Here is a 20379-nt window from a genome sequence, read left to right as displayed (position 1 = left end):
ACAGGGTGTTTCAATGGAAATAAACTATGACCCTGTGGTGTGAAGTTTTATGTTTATCTGGCTAGGACATAGATTGCTTTCACTATTTACTTTAATTGTAGGTGTCAGATGTGTCAGAGGTTTCTTGTAGTGTCCTTGTCTTGTTTTCTCTTGTGAATATTTCTAAGACTCTGTCTTAAGTAGGGTCTTAAATGGCATTCTCCAGTTATTGTACAGGATCCCCATTGATGTAGTTATAAGTTGTGTTTTATTGATGGAGGGGACAAATTGTGATCATTTTACAACCTTTTAATGAGGTTTTGGTCATTTAGTGAGCCTGTGTATCTGGGATGTGCCCTTCATTAGGTCTTCTCAAGTTTTTCTCACCCTTGTGGAACACAGAATGTTTAGTTGGGGCTGAAGTTGGTAATTCCCCCTTCCCTCTGTGGGAGGATAAAAGGGGTCAGAGTTGAGTATTTCCTTTTTCCCATGTAAGGGACCACTAGTGGATAAAAGAGGGAAATTACCTTTTTCCAAGGTGGTTAGGCTATGATTAAAAAAAAAAAATGATGGTTACAATGTGGTGAAATTGTTGTCCTTGTGGGTAGGTCTTTTTAAAGGAGATCAGAGTCACCTGAGTATATTTTACAATGCTTGTTTTTCCCTTTTATCCTGCCCAAATCACAAGGGGGTTTTTCTCCAACCATCAGACAGACAACATGGTGGAGTTTCTGGAGATAACACAGCCTCAAGCTACTATACATTCAACCACCAGAAAGCAATCAGTATTTATTTACATGTTCCACAATTGTGGAGTTTCTACAATCGTTTCTACTTGTAGTAAGTTTTGCCTTTGTATTCATCTATTCTCTAGTGTTAATAGTAGTGAATGGTTCATTCTGTGACCTGAGTTTTGAGATCAGTCTAAGGGAATACTGCATGTGAAATTTCACTGTCTTTTGGCATGCATATGGCAATTTTACCTGCTATATTTTTCTAAAACCTTGGATAAGAAAGAATTTACTCTGCCCACATCTTTATTCCTAAACATCTATATTATTTTGTCAAAATTCAACAAGTACTTAGTATATTGGATAGATTATTAAATAACTATCACCTTTAGTAACACGTTTTCTTCTCTTTTTATTAAATTTTATTGACAAGGTGATGTACAGAGGGGGTACAGTTACATAGTAAGGTAGTGAGTACTTTTCTTATCATATTTGTTACACCTTCCCTCATTTTTCTTTCCCTTCCCTAGTTCAGATAAGCATATATACAATATCCAGTGTAACAAAATCATATACAGTAACCATACGGTGTATGCCCTAGGAACTTCACCTAGTACACAAAACCTAACAACAATGATAAAATTCCTCCTGTTTCCCTCTCTTGGAGAGTAACACATTTTAAACAATCTTTTAATGTCTACCAAGATATGCCAAGAGTGTTAACAGTGCAAACATTTTTCACATGGTGAAATTTTTTGTGGAGCTCTAGTTGTTTACCTAATCACTTCTTTTCATGATCACATTGGTACATTGTGCTGACAATTAGGTTATAGTCATTTAATTCAGTTAGTAAATATCTGCTATGATTGAGACACCATTCTAGACAGTGGATATATTGTTGGACAAAATAATTAGGGACTTCTGTCTATAGGAATAAATGCTCCAATTTCAGGAAATAAATTATAGAAAATGGGCACCATAAATACTCACATTTGTGGAATGATTGAAGCTAAAGGAATAGAAAAGTGGAAAAAAAGAAGGCCAAAGAGCAGAGATGGTTGTAATTTTTAAAAGAATACTTAAAGAAGATTTCATTGATATTATAATATTTAAGAATTGAAAGGGGGGCTGGGGATATGGCCTAGTGGCAAGAGTGCCTGCCTCGGATACACGAGGCCCTAGGTTCGATTCCCCAGCACCACATATATAGAAAACCGCCAGAAGCGGTGCTGTGGCTCAAGCGGCAGAGTGCTAGCCTTGAGCGAAGAAGCCAGGGGCACTGCTCAGGCCCTGAGTCCAAGGCCCAGTACTGGCAAAAAAAAAAAAAAAAAAAAAAAAAAAAAGAATTGAAAGGGAGGAGGAATTGAGGGAGATTATGTCTGGCTAAATGACGTAGCAATCAGAAGCATGGAGTGCAAACCGTGATGGAAAATGAAGAGATGCAGGGAGATAGAAGTGATTTAGAGTGAAGAACAGTAGTAGAGTATGAGATCTAAGTAACATCATGGACCAGGTAAAGACTTTACTTTTGAGTAAAAATGGTCAAGTTGTAGACCTATGGACAGACAGTAGCCATTCTTGTTTTGACATTTCAGGAGATCTCTGGCCAGTCTTTTTAAGGTTTGATTGTATGGATTCTGACAAGAAAACCATCACCACAGACAAGATAAGGAATAATGTTGCATAGATCAGGAAAGGGCTGATGTAGCGGACTTCATATGTTAGAAAAAGAGAGAAGCTCTATAAGAGAGAGCTCTATAAGTTAAACAAGGAGGAAAAAAATCCAATAACTAAGATAGAGAAACAATCCAGATTGACCAGGCTTGGAGAAGGATGGGGAAATCATAATTTAGTTTGAGAATTTTAATTTTAATACAGCAACAAGACATCCCAAAGAAGATCTGAAACAGATATATGCAATTCAGGAGAATGACTTCACTAGATCTATATTCTGTGGAATCCTTAGCAGATAGATGATATTTGAAGACATGAGACTGTAAAATTTCTGTAGACATGAGTGTAGATCAAGGAAGAGAACTAAGACACACCAAAAGGCATGTGTTTGAATAGTGGGTGGTGCGACAAGAGAAAAAAAAAAACAAGAAAAAGTGAGAAAAAAAGATATAAGGAAAATAAGTGAGGAAAACAGATCAAAGCCAAGGGAGCCCAAATCTACAAGTGCTGTTGATATGTTATTGAAATGAGATTGACCATAATAACTTCAGAAGACTTGAAAAGGGAAGTATTGAAGATAAGTCAATAAATTAGATATAGAAATTTGGTACAGAGATTGGATAGCCTGTTCTGGAGGCCTTCTCTATTGTCCATAGCTGGCCCAACGCATCCACCAAAGCAAATATATTTTGGGATTCAGCCTGCATTGAGGCCAAGGTGTCCTGGTGAACTGATTCAGAGATTCCAGAAAATACTTGATGGCATTTATTGTGTCAATCTAATCATTCTTGTGACCAGAAGAATAACATGCAAGTACTAGGTCCATTAAAATCTAGAATATTTTTGAGATAATATCTCACTAACTTCCCTTAGTTGCATCCATCTCTGTAGTAGCGATGTGTATAGGTTTACACAACCACACCTGGCTTTTTTCCATCACTACTTTTTTATTCAGTATCTGAAAACCTTAATTCTATGACTTCTGTCAGATAACACATATATTCTATATAGTGAAATTTGTAAAGGCACAGCTTCAAAAAATATTCTTTTGTTTTCTTGAGAAGAAAAAATATAAATCAACAATTTCCGATAGATTGAAGTCTGTAAAAATTCTAAAACAAAACAGGAAAAAGAAACTTTTTTCCTTAATCAGTTCATTTTCAGATCCTAAGAGTTGAGATTATTATCATAGGCTTCTTAGAACCCAGATTTTAGAAACTTAAATCTTGTTATTGGTACAAAAATTAAATATGTTTATTAAACTACAAACCATAGGATTAGAGGCCTGATTCAAGGGACAGAGTTCTTAGCAAACAGGAGGCCTTGTGTTTAATCTGTGAAACTGCAAAAAAAAAGTTAACCTGAAAAGTAATGTTTGTGAAAGAAAGTTATATATCCTAAGTTTTCCAAATTGTTCATTTTCAGAACATAGAAAAAGGAATACTAATGATATCTAGAGAGATTAGGAAATAATATTGGATCCTGAAAATGCTTGTGAAACTTGTGTTAGTCAGGAAGGAACCAGTGGCCTCATACCTGTAATCCTAGCTACTCGGTAGGCTGAGATCAGAGGATCATGGTTCAAAGCCCTCCCAAGCAGGAAAGTGCATGAGATTCTCATCTCCACGTCATCACCAAAAAGCCAGAAATGGAGCTGTTGTTCAAGTGGTAGGGCACTATCTTTGAGCAATAAAGCTCTGGGACAATGCACAGGGCCTGAGTTCAAATCCCTTGATAGATACAAACAAAACAAAAACTTGTATCAGAAAAAAATGTAAAAACTTATAAAAATGTATTAATTCCAACACAAAACTTTATTTTGAATTTAAGATTTTTTATTGTAATACCATGGGTGGGACCTGAAGAGTAGGTGAATGGTTTGCAACAGTATTTTGGTTGCTCTATAGTCTCAAAGGAAGACTTTTCGGATGAGTAGAATCTTAAAAAGATTCCTTTGTCCCAAGGATGAGTTTGTAGGTACCCACCAGACTTCCTCATCTCCTGAGTGGTTGGTCACAGACCAACCAATGCTCCTACTCTTTCTATTCAGGTGACGTACAGCACTGGAAAAAAAAAAGAAGTAACTATCACACTGGAAAAAGATTCTACCTTGCTATCCATTTTTGTTATGTTACTCTTAAATACTTATTATTTTATCTTATAATTTTACAACATTGCTTTATCTCACAGGAAAAGCTTTTGTACACAGAATGCATATCTTGGTTTGATTTCTAGTAAAGCAAATTAAAAAAAGTATGTCTTGGGGCATTGCAGATAAAAGATTTTGTCTAAAGTATCAAACCCTCTTGTATAATAATTTTATTGAAATTTAAATCTTAAAATGCTATAAAATACTATAATGACATCAATTTCACATAGAGATCTACATGCATATTCATATAAGTATTTATTATTCATGATTTGGATGAGATGCACAGAGCCCAAGGGAACAGTCAATCTCTCTTTTTTAATTGAGTATGGTCTAATAGTATTTGTTTATATAAAAAATTGAATTCAGCTGAGTGCTAGTTACTGATGCCAATAAAACTAACTATTCAGGTGGCTGAAGATGGAGGTTTGAAGCCAGCCCTTGCAGAAAAAGTTCATATGACTCATATCCCCAATTAACTACCAAAAAGCCAGAAATGGAGCTGTGACTGAAGTGGTAGAATGCTAGACTTAAACAGAGGACCTCAGGGACAGTAACCAGGCCCTGAGTTCAAGCCCTAGGATTGGCACACACACACACATACACACATACATGCACACACATGCACACACACACACACACACACACACACACTTGTATTCCTTTCAACATAGATTCCCAAATTCCAAATCTAGAAAGTCACATTAAAAAACTGCAGTATTCTAATCATTTGAATTTTCTTTCTAAATTAAAATTATCTTTGTCACTAGGAGAATCTTAGAAAACGTTTTGGCATATGATGTGCCTGTCTTTTGTTTGTTTGTTTTCAGTTCGGAAGGATATTGTCCGCATTCTCCCCAGTTTAGATGTCGAAGTCAAGGACATTACTGACTCTCACGATGCTAACTGGTTTCTTCAGCTTTTATCCACCGAAGACCTTGTCGAAATGACCCATAAAGACTTTCCCATTGTGGCTGAAGTCATAGAAGCACCTCCCAGGAACCAGCTGTCCAGAAGTATTTTACAGCCTGGGAAAACCATTGTGATTCAGAAAAAGTACCAGGCGTCAAGGATCTTGGCTTCAGAAATCAGAAGCAATTTCCCTAAAAGACACTTCTTGATCCCCACCAGCTACAAAGGCAAGTTCAAGAGGAGACCTAGGGAATTCCCAACGGCCTATGACCTAGAGATAGCTAAGAGTGACAAGGAGGCCCTCCATGTGGTGGCCACCAAAGCCTTCTACCCCCTTCATGAGGGGCTGTCCTCGGTGTCCGTCGGGGACCAGTTTCTAGTGCAGCACTCAGAGACCACTGAAGTCTTCAGTGAGGGAATTAAAAAAGTGGTGCATGTGCTGGCCTGTGAGAAAATCCTCACCAAGTCCAGGGAGGCAGCGCTGCTCCCTCTGTACATGGACGGAGGCTTTGTAGAGGTGATTCATGATAAGAAGCAGTATCAGATTTCCGAGCTCTGCCAACAGTTCCGCTTGCCGTTCAATGTGAAGGTGTCTGTGCGAGATCTTTCTATGGAAGAGGATGTCTTGGCTTCCACCCCCGGTCTGCAGCTGGAAGAAGATATCACAGACTCTTATTTACTAATAAGTGACTTTGACAACCCCAGGGAATGTTGGGAAATTCCTGCTGGCCGCTCCAACATGACTGTTCAGTTAGTTCAAAATGTGTCTAAGGATACAGGTTCATTTCTAGTCAGAAGTCTGGTGGAAGAGATCACAGAAGAACAATATTACATGATGCGGAGATACGAAAGCTCTTTCCTACACCCCCCGCCAAGACCCCCCAAACATCCCTCGGTCGAGGAAACCCAGATAACCCTGCGGACCCTAACAGAAGAAAGAAGTGTGAATCTGCCGACATCTCCCAAGGTAAGACTGTGACTTCCCAGGTTTTCTCCTGGAGTGTTTTATTCGTGAGCCAATATGTTTGAAGTCTTTTGTTGAGTTTGCTTTTCTCTTACTTGCATGCCATATTTGAAATGAGCCCTTCCGAGGCACAGTCGGTGAATGAACATCGTCAGAGCATAAGCTGTGGCAGTATTTTGTATCTGGATGCTTTAACCAGTCGATGTGGCAGGGAGTCTGCATTGAGTGAGAAATCGCAGGGATGGCATTTGGATGTAATGGCCCAAACTGCTCTTTCCCACTGGGTTTGACAATTAAGAAAGCATAATAAGCTGTTTCAGAGGCAGGTATCTTTTATTTTGGATGAGCAAAAGTGGCTTATTTTTCCTGGATAAAATTATTTTAATACTTCATACAGGAAATGAGCATACAATAAACTCCCTTTTTTTCTGGAAAGTTTCTGGTAACATGCATCTCTAACACATGTCTTCATTTTGTTTTATCTGAAGAAAAATGTAAAAATATCTTGGCAGCACTGTGCGTGAGAATGTGAGCATCTGCCCACATTATGTCTGTCTCAAAATTGCAATCTTTAACAGTTCTATTGGAAAACAAAAATCAATAAAATTGCAGACAGTATGAGATCATTATAGAATTAACAACTCCATCACCACTCTAAAGATTCTGGATGGTGGTTCAGCTTCATTTCCACTTGTTGTCTTTGTCTGCCTTCTGTCTACCTGGAGAGATCCTGTCCTCACATGAGGATGTTCAGGTTGTTTATCAGGCGGTGGTTCCAGGGAGTGTAGAAGTATATTCTGTCCTGATAGATGCTATGCTAGCAGCTTAGGGAATCTAGACAATTACTAAAACAAAGAGAGATGCCTTGATTGTTCCCTGCACTCTGGAAACACAGTAGCCTTGGGCTTGAAGGCTCAGCTATGGCTGCTGAGATGCTCATTTCTCCTCGCAGATATAAATACTGCATTCAGAATGTATGCTGGAGAAATCGAATAAAGATTACCAAATTTATTTTCAGGGAAAAAAAGCTAGCAGAAATTTTTTTGGTATAAAAATTTAGGAGTAATCATTTCAAATTTTAAAGAAACAGTCCGTAGTGTTGGTTAGCAGATTGATACTCCTGTGAAAAGTGTCTTTGGCCCATTCTCCTTGATATAATTCAGTACTGAATTGGGTGATGTGAAGAAAGGAATCATTTCCCTGTTTTTATTTGTGGTCAGAAAAATGTTATTACCACCCAAAGATGTGTCCAACTGAATTCCCAGATCATATGAATATGTTATATTGAATGTCAAAGGAGGCTTTGCATGCTTTTGTAAAATTCAAGACCTTGAGATGAGAAGTTTATCCTATGTTATCCAGGTAGGTACAAATTAATCACAATGTTTATTTATTTAATTTTTGCCAGTCCTGGGGCTTTAACTCAGGGCCTGGGCACTGTCCCTGAGCTTCTTTTGGTCAAGACTAGCACTCTACCACTTAAGTCATGGCACCACCTCCAGATCTTCTTTCTGTTTATGTAGCACTGAGTAATTGAACCCAGAGCGTTGTGCATGCTAGGTAAGCATGCTACCACTAACCAACATTCCTAGCCCTCTTACCACAGTGTTTAATAGACCCCATTTCCAGCTGCAGCCTGGAGTAGAGAGGACACTTTTAAAGGAGAAAGGGGGACATGAATTAAGTGAAGCAGGTGATCTTCAGAAATTAGAAAAGAAATTGGCAAGCATTCTTTCTTAAGAGTCTTCTGAAAGAATGCAGTAGTGAGGTACTAGAGGCATGGATCAGATGGTAAAGCACCTGCCTAGCAAGCATAAGATCATGAGTTCAAACAGTAGTACCATCAGAGAGAGAGAGAAAGAGAGAGAAATCAATAATAACAGAAAGAGATGACAATACCCTGACAGGAGGCAGTGAGACCAGTGTCAGTCTCCTCACTTATGAACAATGAGGCCATAAATTTAATATATTTAAACTGTTGAGTTTATGGTCACTTATTACAGCAATGAAAATGTAATATATGACATAAACAGTAATAGAGGACATAAAATTGAAAGGGGAAATAAGTAAAGAAAAAACACTTTGAAAGCTGAATCCATATATCAGCTACTCTTGATTTTTAAAATTTCTTTTCTTATAATGAATTTATTGTACATGGAGAAATTAAGGGCACAGCTAAGCTTCAGAAGCTACTGAAAATGGTCAGAATGTCTTTTTCTTTTCTTTACATATCGCTCTTATTTTCCCAGGAAAGTTTTAGTCATACAGGTGACGTGGTTGCTTAGAGTTTCTGCATCTCATATTTCATTGGTTCATTACTAGAAAAGAATGCCATATGGCTTTATATGTCCATCTCTAGACTCAATCAACTAACTGGCCAGCCAAATTAGGGACAAGATGGATGGGTGCTCTAGATTCAACTTACTATAACAGAAAATCACAGACTGGGTAATTTATAAAGTACAAAAGAGAATGGGAAGTCCAAGTTTAAGTGGCCAAGGAGTTCAGTATCTGGTTTCAACATGGTCCCATATGTTGCTGCATTATCCAGAGATGAGGAAGGAACATTAAGTTTCCACATGACAGAAGAGAGGGAGAGAGAAAACTCACTCCCAGAAACCATGTGCCTTGACACCCCCTTTATTTTAGAGAGAACTTAGGTATGAATTCGAGGCCTTGCATTTGCCTTTTTGATTTTCAATTATTCTTCAAGTAGAGTTTACCACTGATGCCCAGGCTAGCTAGGCCACAGTGTTGCTATTTACACTTCCCACATACCTGGGATGATAGGTGTATGCCACTGCACCCAGCATTTTATTAGTTGAGATGGAAACTTGTGAACTTTTCTCCTTGAATGACCTACCATTCCTCCCTATTGCTGCCTTTCAAATAGCTGGTATTACATGCACAAGCCACTGGTTCTTATCCCAACAGCCCTTTCTATAGAGAAATTAATCCATTAAAACCCTTACAACTTTAACACTTCCTGTCAAACCCCACTTCCCAGCACTATTGCTCTGGCAATTAAATTTCCAAAACATGAATTTTTGAAGGGACAAATGCATTCAAACAATAGCACTGAAGAAAGAAATGAAGTCAGATTGTCTCAAATAATAGAGCTATTAATAATAGAGCTATTGTAATGTGTGAACATTAGAAGATACAAAACCATGCCTATAGATTGGGAAATGAAACTGAACAGGAAGGAGGAAAAAATCCAAACTAGTAATCTATTATTCATAGATTAAATTTTTTCCTTTGGCAGATGAAAATGATTTAAATTTTTTACTGGGTGAGAATTATAAAACAACATTACTACCTCTAGGTAGTGAAGATGAATACAATCTTGACTAAATTCTTCTATGCTGAACTTCATATCAATTTTATTTACTATTGTTTGTTTATTGGTTAAACCCTGCATTTCTTGCAGGCATTGAATTCTGAGTCCAAATCTACAGAAAATTCATTAGCATTTGTAAATGGTTTTGAAGATGATGGGAAGTACTTTATGGCAAAGAGGGCTTCCTTGCTACCTTGTTACAATATCCTCACCATTGTTTGAGTCTGAGAAAGGATATTTTGGGGGTAAAAGTTTATACCAAGAGATAGTAGATGTGATGTTGTTGGGGGATCTTGCTTTAATTGAGTATTTTTCAGACAGTAAAGAATAATATATATTTCCCTTGCTCTGTAGTAAATAAAGCACTATTTTTTTCTGAAATCACTTAAAATGTCTTAAGATGCTATCATTTACTTGTGTTCAGCCCAGATGACCTCATTTTCAGTGAGGTCTCTTACCGTGAAGATATGAATCTGCTTAGTGGATCACTTATAAGATCTGTCCATCTCTGTATAATCTATTTTTTCAAGTCTTCCAACCAGCTCTTTCCTATTATCACAATATCACCCTTTAATATATTTTTTTCTGTTTCTTCTAATATCTACATTAAACCTCTTCTATAATGAATACTTCTGAAGTGATTGGATAGAACATTATGCTTTGTATGCAAGAAGCAATCATTGAAAACAAGCCTCTAGAATTTTGGATTGTATACAGAATCTTCCTTTAACTTTAGAGAACTATTTGTGAGGGTTATTCAGAGTTTAAACATTCAAACTCGTTTTGTTCATTAAATGCGGTTTTACATGCATAGAAAAGAGTACTAGATGCTTCATTATATGAGTTTACTTTTGCTTTTCTAGTGGATCATTAACTTTACTAGATCATTTCTTGCATTGCTAAGTAACAGGACAGATGTATAGGCCATTTAGGAGGAAGAATCTAAAGTACTTAGTATTAGCCAAATTCATCTATAAAAAGTATCCATTGTCAGTTCTAAACACTGTAAGTTCAAGTAAGAAGTTTGGAAATTAAAAATAAATGAGGATAAGTTATTTTTTAAAAAAAACTAGTTGTGATGGAAAGAATTATTTTCCAAGGTTATTCCTAACTATCCTTTACCTTCAGCATATATGATACATAGATACATAGATATGAAGCAATAACAACAACAAAAGATTGTAGTAGAAATTTGAGAAATAATTTAAGTATAGTAATGTCAGGGGACAATGTGATTTGGATATTTAAAAGAATGGCAAGCTACCTCCAGCTCTATACATTTTTACATGAAAAGACTTTAGCATGTGTTAAATGCAATAGTTAATGTTTATGTAATAATATGTGGAATCAAACCAGGTGAGGGAATTTACCAAATGACCCTTCAAATTTCCCTTAAAATGACATATGTCATAATGTAGAAATAATATCTTCAAGATATATGCATTTGTGCTTTTTAATCAAATGAAGATAATATGGCTACATAAATGAAATTGTTCCTAAAATGGTGATCAACATAGGAATGCAGGGGTGGTATTGAACTACCTCCAAGGTTAGTTTCTGTGAGAAGGGGTTTCAGGTAGTTTGGAGGAACATATACTCGCTGGGGTCTTTGCCCGTCAAGGATATATATGACTATGACTTCTGAGTACCACACGGGAGAAATGTAACTTCTGCATTCTGATGAAAGGGCCTATAACCAGATAGAAAAACAATCCGTTGGTTGAAAGATGAGATATTCCATGTCTTCAGAGACTGCAGCTGGGACCAGAAATCTTGCATTTCACTAACTCTGTTTGGCTACTTAATGCCCAAGAGTCTACTTCGTTGCCAGAATTTCTAGATTTCTGTCAGACAAGAACCCCCACAGGACACATTAAGGCAAAGAACAAAGGAGGCCGTAATGGCTAGGTACCATGCAATGTGCAGGAAGAAACCCTAAACCAGAATGAGAGTGAGAGCTGGAAAGGGCAGACGCAAAGCAATAGTTCCTGGAAAGTGCAGAGAGAACGCTCTTTAGCAGCGGCTGGTGGTGCTAAAACAACACTTCTGATCTGCAGTGACAGAAGAGTGGATGAAATGTGTTATATTAAAAAAAAAAAAAAAAAGCCCAAGCTCTCCGGCTAAATCTAGATCTCAGAACAGAGAAGAGTAGGAAGGACATTTACCCCATTGTTATCGATAGGTTTCAGTCAGAAGCAATATGATTTCCTCCTGTTTTTCTTAATGGTTTAAATTCAATCATTTCTTAGTGGTTTAAATTCATTGAATGTTTGAATTTATAAATGCCTCTGAGCTTCTCTATACTGATATCTAATATACTATTAGTATGTCCTCTTATTTCAATCTAGAAGTTGCAAAGCTCTTTTCTCTCTAGGAGAGATTATAGCAATTTTCAAGGCAATGAAGGTTGAATATAGGCACATTTAAAAGCTGGGTGTTTGAATCTATAAATAAGAACTAAGAGTCTCCTTTTCTTAAAAATGGCAAATTTTAACTGTAAGATACAATTGTATTGTTTTCTTAGCAGGTACATGAATTGTTCTTAGACCATGACATACACAAATGACTAAGTCATGGTGTTTGAGTTTCCTGAGGTTGGTTTAGTAAATAGCCTCATCTATAAACAGCCAACTATAGCAGAAACAGGTGAAAAAGATAGGAGAAAGTTAAGTCTGGAAAAAGGAAGTGTTAGGCTGAAAACTGGCTCAGGTTGACTTACAGTGGAAAATTGGCTTAGAGCTCTAAGCCAAGTGGGATGTGTGGCATATTTATGAGTTCTTTCTGTTTTCTCAAAGTGAGAGAGTAATTCAAACTTTCAAAGTTTTGCTCTAGGCATAACATATCCTATGTTAATACCTAGAGTTGGGTAGCTGAAAACTGGTTTCAATGAGCTTTAGAAGAGCCAGTTAAATTTAGTAAGACATTCAAAAACATTTCCTGGTTTTAAAAGAACTTCTACTAACAATGAACAAGTCATCAAACAAAGAAGGAAATGTTAATTTTCTCTGGAGAGTTTATGTCTAAAGAACATTATTTTATTCCAAGATGATTGAAGTAAACTCCCACTTGGAAATACTTCAATGATCCAAAATTCTGGTCCTCTTAACTTTTCAAGCAACTGAGAATGCTTTCATCCATGGAGAAGCAATGAAAACTTTAGTGAATATTATTTCCAGCCCTTTAACTGTGGTGTCAAAAATAAAATACCCCCCCAAAACATGTAATTATTATGTTCTGAATGCTAGAGATTATTGCTTAACTATACAAAAATGTACATTTTTCCAGGAGATTAGAAAATTGATCCAGGGAAATTTGAAGTCAATTACTTTGTATTAGATTTCTGGCTTTAATGCAAATTAGAGTGCCTTGCCTTTTCTTAAATTTCCACGACATGGAAATCCCTGTTTGAAATGACCAGCAATAATAGAAATTTGGCATGTTCCATGCACAGTATCTACAAAGTTAAAAATAACTGAATTGACAAATTCCCAAAATCCCAGTAGAAGTTTTAGTGCCTGGAGTCACTAAGATGAGTGCACAATTACTAGATAGGCAAGTCATATTCTTTGAGTTCACTATGGCCAATTCTACTTTATTAGCTAAAAACAAAAGTTGGAAACAAGCAGAAGATGAAATTCCAGCTGGCTTTGCAGTTTCTGAAGATGATTTATATAAAATTTCTATCAATGTATTTATCAGTCTAATATTTATTTCAGAGTAAAACATCAATAAACTATAAACTACACATTTGCATAGATAAGTTGGGCTACGGTTCCTCTTTCTTGCAGTCAACTTTTAAAACTTTTGGGACCGTTTTCATTCATGTTATTGTTTGATTTGCTTCCCTAATCAAGTTTCCTGGTTAAAAATAGAAAATAAGAGGCGGGGGGGATGAACAGAATTGCAAAAATGAATGATTTCCTCAAATTTTAAAAAGTAGGAAATTTAGGAAGGAAAAAATAAAACCATTGTCAAAACAAAGAGTGGAAATTGAAATCAACTTTGAACTTAAATAAATTAAGAGGGCCTCATAAGTACTCTAAAAATAAAGACAAACTTATTCATACCAATTCATCTTTATATATAAAGCTGAGGGCAATATTTAATAAAAATCTCTCAGTCAACCTTATATAGCTTTATACATTTTTTTTTTTTTGGCCGGTTCTGGGCCTTGGACTCAGGGCCTGAGCACTGTCCCTGGCTTCTTCCCACTCAAGGCTAGCACTCTGTCACTTGAGCCCCAGCGCCGCTTCTGGCCGTTTTCTGTATATGTGGTGCTGGGGAATCGAACCTAGGGCCTCGTGTATCCGAGGCAGGCACTCTTGCCCACTAGGCTATATCCCCAGCCCTATACATTTTTTTATTTGAAACAAAATTTTAGTTTTTAGACTTTGTCATCAGTAGAAGTTGTTTTGTAACAATCCAGGGGTTTGCTGGAAAAAGGTTTCAGCAAGTAGAACTAAAATTTAAATTATCAATGTGTTTCTTTTTTTAACATAAAGTAGATTGAATCCAAACCAGAAGGAAAAAAATGAAGACTTATCTTTCTTTATTGAGATAGAGATTTGTATCACAAAAAAGGATAATATGAACAGGCATGTTAAGGAACTCAAAATAGTGCATGGAAATCTGACAACTATCACTGCTACTAGAGGAAAACTACAACTGTGTGTAATTGTTATAAAAAGATGGCAGAGATAGATAAAAAATAGTTTCTAGCACTTTCATATTAGGGATTAACTGAAGTTGTTCAGTGAAATTGATTAAGTCATAGTTACTTTATCTTGGAAGAAAAAAATGTGCTTCATGGAAAAAAATATTGTCTAGTATTTCTTTAAATGTTACTCACAAATTGTATGTTGCACTTAAATTATTTTTTTTAATTATATTTTAATACTCTTTTTTTCTTCTTTATTGTCAATGAGAAATACAAAGGGGTTACAGTTTCATATGTAAGGCAGTGAGTACATTTCCTACCCAACTTGTTACCTCCTCCCTCATTTTTCCCCCGCCTCCCCACTGCCCTTTTCCCTCCCCACTCCACAAGTTATACAGTTGGTTTATACAAAATGGTTTTGTAAGTATTGCTTTTGGAATGGTTTGTCTTTTTATCCCTTGTCTCTCAATTTTGGTATTCCCCTTCCCTTCCCTAGTTCTAATACATGTATACACAGTATCCAGGGTACTAAGATCAGATACAGTGAAAGCAGGGGTAAAACCACGGGAAGGGAATATGAGAGAAAAAAATCATTTTTTATATTCTTCTTATCTTTAAGTAGTTGTACAAAGGAGTTGCCATTCACCAAACCAGTTTATGAATACATGCACCTTGATCACTCTCACCCATTTCAACATTCTTACCCATCTTCCCAACACACCCCTTCCTTTACTTAAGTTTAGGGTTTGATTTTTTTCCTTTCAACAAACAGTGTATGTATAAAACATATCTTGTTCTCTGTCATCACTTCAACATCTTCACCCCCTTTGACCCACCCTTTCCCTTATATTTCTCAATTCTTTTTTTTTTTTTTTTTTTTTTTTTTGCCAGTCCCGGGTTTGGACTCAGGGCCTGAGCACTGTCCCTGCCTTCTTTTTGCTCAAGGCTAGCACTCTGCTGCTTGAGCCACAGCACCACTTCTGTCCATTTTCTGTATATGTGGTGCTGGGGAATCAAACCCAGGGCCTCATGTATATGAGGCAGGCACTCTTGTCACTAGGCCATATCCCCAGCCCTATTTCTCAATTCTTGTATGCATTCTTCACTCTTCCCTACTTCATTATTTTTTTTTCCCTCTCCCCTTTGCCCCACCTTATCCTCTTGTGAGTATTCGTTTCCTGGTACTTATTTTGTTGGGCTTAGACAATTTTTTTTTCATTATTCTACTTCAGTTAGTTCATTTGCATCAAACTGCTTACCAGCCAGTATGTTTACTTGTAGATTTATAGGCACATTCTGTCTACCAAAAATGAGGGAAACCATGCAACCCATGTTTCTCTGTGGCTGGCTTACTTTGGTTAATATCATTTTTTCCAAGTCTTTCCATTTCCTTATGAATGATAACACATCATTTTCTTGTGAGATTTTCACCAGCTACACATTAGACAAGAGTTTAATATCTAAAATAGGGCTCAAAAAATTAAACCTCCGAAATGGAAATCCTCAAAGAAATGACAGCCCAATTAATAAATGAGCAATAACTTGAGAGACTTGTCAAAAAGAAGTAAGAAAGGCCAATAAATACACAACGAAATGTTCTGTATTTCTAGCCGTGAAAGAAACACAAATTCAAATATTGAGATTTCTTCTCACGCCGGTTCAAACAGCCATTGTCAAGAAAAATAACAGTAACAAATGCTGGAATGGATGTGACAAAAAGGTGAGGGGGGATCTCTACTACACTGCTGGTGGGAATGTAAGCTTGTCCAATCACTCCTGAAAGCAGCTTCCCTATGACCCAGCAATTCCATTTCATTCCAATAGAACACAAACAAGGCCACACTAACACAACCATGTCCATTGTAGTATTATTTACCATAGCCAAGATAAGGAATCAGCCCAGATGCCCCTCAGTAAAATTATTTATATCAGTAATTATTTCAAAATCGTTTACTGTAATTTTAATTCCTCACATGTACAACTTTAATTGTGCGCCCTTTGCTGTGATAATCAATGTTAATGTTAAAAGCCATTGACATAGTCAAATGCTGAGTGATGGCTAGTGTGGTCAATCTAGGAGAAAGATCACATTTTTGGGATAGTGTGTGTAGGCATAATTCTGTCATGCCTTGGGAGGGACTTGTATTGACAAGAGTACAGAGCAATGATACAAAAGTAGAACATAGAGGGTCAGATGATATATCTGTGTAATTACCTAGTTTCTTAGCTCTGGGTTCTCCTTTATGGATAGAATATGAGGTTTACTTACCACTAAATTACAAAGTTCCTGCCACATTACACACTTTCAAAAGATCAAGAACTCAGTCTTCATTTTACTTTTCCTAATGCTTGTTTCAACTATCAAATGTATATGATTTTTGAACCCATGTCTCTCTGGCCAATTTTCTAAGGATTTCTACTATGTCTTTGAAGAATCCCCATATTGCCCCCCCACACTTTCTCCTTTTTCGTAATCCTTTCCTTTCTTTAGTTTTCTGAGTGTATTTTGTCCTTTATCCTCATCCCTTCTTAAGCAATGAAATGTAAGATGCTTAGCTCACAGCTAAAACTTTAGTACTTAAACCACCTTATTTCCATTTTCTTCTCATCCTTGTGGATAAAATAAGCAATATATTTTATTATACTACAGAAATAAATAAAGGAAAACAAAATCAGTTTTATTTCACATAGAAAAGACTAGACTTTTCTGAACATCTCTAATTTTTAAGGAACTTTAACTCACAGACACAAAAAAATGGAAGTCATTTTAATATTCCCAGTAGGGAAATAACTATAATATTTAGAAACAAATATTTTAGACACAAAATATCTAGACAAAGAAAGTCTATAGAGATAGAAAATGTATTAGTGGGAATTTTCAGGATAATGAAAAGGTACTAAAACTGGATTGTGATAATCCATAATTTTTAAATTAGTATTTCTACAGTTAAAATGGTGACATTATTCATACTGAAACAAAACAATTAAAACTATAATTATGGAAAGATAACTCACAACCAGACAGGGAAGTCTCTCTGCCTTGTTTAGAAAGCTAAAGCAATAACACAGAAGAGAGAATGCTGCCTTAAAAGATGGAAGTCATATTCAAGAGAATATGTGATATGAAATCGGTGGAATAGGTAAGGAATAAGGAAACCACACAGAAAGGTGCTATCCTTGTTTCTGAATGAAAATGAGTAATACTGAAATTCATTAAAATTCAGTCAAAAACAAAAATAAGGGTCACAGGACATAACTACAAAGTTTCTTTTGCATGAACAGGTTTAGGGCTTAATGAATCCTCAGTTTGAAATGTCTGTGAAAATGTCTTAGCTAAGATACATGGTGTGACATTAACTAGGGATCTGTGATTTCAGAAAGAAGTTTTGGTATAGATGGTAAATGAAATGTTATATATATGAGAGAAAGGGATTGGAAGAGTGAAGACAGCCCAGGAGTGAAGCTGAAAATGGAATTCTGCTTTGAGAAGTCCGAAAATACAGGGGACAAAACAAAAGAGCCCAAATGATAAGAACCTACCAGTTTTATTAACTGAGTGTTGGCAACGATTAAGTCCTTCATGTATAAACTCATTTAATCCTCACATAAATCTAATGAAGATTTTATAGGTATAGAAGTGCTCATTAATATTGGTTAACTCTCCAAAATCATAAGTCTGATTGTCATTTTTCCAGGTAGAAAAAATGAACATCATTTTAAGGTAGTTGGGGTGATAAGAATAACTTAGATTTTGGAATGACAATCGAAGAATTGTAGAAATCAATAAGGGACTCAACTAGCAACTTCAATTCATGGAACTCTAATATATCAAAGGAAATTTTTGTCTGAAATGCCAATTTGCAACTGGCTTCTTCTCCTGGAAGGTCACTTATCATGGTTTGACTAAGGTGTGATAGAGTACATATTATACAAAAATATGAAGTAGCTGTCTCTATTCATCTGTTCTCTAACTAGTCAGAAAAAAAATATTACAGTTCTTCTCCATGCTGAGGTGAAAAGGTGGTCATGTTCTACTAAGCACGGAATTAGGAAGAAACTAGGTACTAGTGAACATCTGAACTGCTATATTATCTGTGCTCGGTTTTGGAAATACTAACATATTCTACTGAGGAGCCTAATGCAGACATCTAGGAAGTATCTTTTTTCTATGTCAATTATTAAACTCTGTAGGTTGTACTTTGGTGCATTAATGCATACTTCCTTACTTTAGATCATTATCATTTCTAGTCTGTATTATTGAGCCCAACTAAATCATCTTTTCTTTTTGTTTGTGGTCATAATGTATTCAAATTGTTATTCACATCACTGACTTATTATTGATCATTTTTACATATAGAAAGATTTCTTTGACATTCATCCTGTTAATACTTTGTTCTCTCTTTATTTCCCTTTATAACTTGCCCCATATTTATACATTTACTATTGTATCATACTTAAAATATACAACTCACAAATATTTCTTTCTATTCTTAGTCTCTAGTCTTTCCAATAAAGTTTTGTAATTGCTGTTTGTTGTTAATAACTTTTTGTTGGGACTTATTAAATTGTAAGTGTCCTTTTGGGTGTTATTAATATGTTCAACTGTAGATAAAAAATAGAGGAAAAAACTGAGGCTTGATCAAGCACCAGTAACTCAAACCTGTAATCTTAGCTAGCCTCCTGTTTTCATCTTCTCTTTCATTCTCTGAAAGCCTTTTCTAAGAATCTCCTGTTTAAAATCATCCCTCCCTATTTCAGTCCCACATGTCCAAAACCTAGTTAGTCACGATTGCGCCATTCCCTTAGATATGCACATAGCAATGCCTTCTACTTTTTGTCCTTTCAGCTTTAAAGTTTCCCTTTATTTTACCTAGATTCACCTTTAGATTCCTCTCTGTGGCTACTCATCTCAACCCCATGTTTCCTTTGGTTACCTGTTCTCACATTTACTTTGCCTACACCCTTTTGTATTTCACAGTGCATCATTTCCAGACAGATGTAAACAATTCTTTTCTGAAACTAACTCAATTTGTTTTGAAATAAATATAACAATATTGTTTTTCCCATCTCAAGAGTGTTACATTTATGACTCTATTTGCCATTGAGACACCCAAATTAAGATACTAAGAGATTGTGCAATGAAAGGCAGAAATAGCTTGTTCTTGCAAAATGGAAAGAAATTTAGCCTCATTTAGCTAAAAGCACAAGACCTTTCTAATCAAACGTTTGACATCATGACCAGGCTGAGGGAAAAACGTGTACCTGTTCAGTTATAATTGGTTCTGCTCGGAGAAGTGGATTTTTCATTGTCTGTGCAGCTACAGGAAATATGGTTAATAAAAGCCCATGTCAGCCGGAGTGAAGCTGTTCTATAAAGCTCTGCCAGACCACTCTGTGAAACTGTTATTTCCTATTATGAAAACTAAATCTCGAGTCACGGTTAAAAGGTAATCAGTCTTCGGGAGAGTAGTCCTGTAGAGGTAAGCAGTAATTCCAATTTGATTGGTGCCATAGGCTTTTCAGGGAACAGCTTCAAAATGCAGAGCATTTGGAGAGAGAAACACAGTGCAGAATAGCATTTCCCAGAAATATTTTTTCTAACATCAGATTATATTAGTAAATATATTGCAATTTACAAAAACAAAATTGTGTCTTTCCTGGCACCAACACTGAAACATAGTGGGTTTGAATATTTTCTGTTGTTGTTGTTGTTTTTCCTGACCTATATAGCACTGAGAGATGTTTCATGGTCATCTTTTTACAGCAGGAATCTTGCCCAAAGGGCTAAGGTTCACAGTAAGTGTCAGAACTGGCTTGCTGTCTAGTTTCCTCCCCACAGAGCCCAGGCACTTATGGTCCCATGATGTGCAATGGAAAGGTGCCTATTTAATGTTTTGCTCTTTTATCCTTAGCAGGGAAACTATGTTAGTGTCTGCCAATGCCAGAAATATAGCATTTTCATAAGAGGGTGGT

The 20379-nt window shown here is 36.2% G+C and overlaps 1 protein-coding gene and 1 long non-coding RNA gene across 2 annotated transcripts in view; one reads left to right on the top strand and one right to left on the bottom strand.

The window, feature by feature from the left end:
- Positions 1 to 20379, top strand: part of Themis (thymocyte selection associated) — a 160226-nt gene that overhangs the window by 66900 nt on the left and 72947 nt on the right. Inside the window, exon 4 of the mRNA XM_048354052.1 lies at positions 5364 to 6412. Within this exon, the coding sequence (XP_048210009.1) occupies positions 5364 to 6412 (1049 nt within the window). The remainder of the gene's footprint in view (positions 1 to 5363; positions 6413 to 20379) is intronic.
- Positions 1224 to 19299, bottom strand: LOC125357271. Its single transcript, XR_007212102.1, has 3 exons — positions 19287 to 19299; positions 4131 to 4140; positions 1224 to 1334 (listed from the first exon to the last, which is right to left on the bottom strand). It is a non-coding gene; the product is annotated as an uncharacterized LOC125357271 (long non-coding RNA).

Source organism: Perognathus longimembris, chromosome 9 (assembly GCF_023159225.1).
Source record: "Perognathus longimembris pacificus isolate PPM17 chromosome 9, ASM2315922v1, whole genome shotgun sequence".
Taxonomy (NCBI): domain Eukaryota; kingdom Metazoa; phylum Chordata; class Mammalia; order Rodentia; family Heteromyidae; genus Perognathus; species Perognathus longimembris.
Note: the sequence above shows the minus strand (reverse complement) of the source record. Positions and strands in the feature narration are given on the sequence as shown.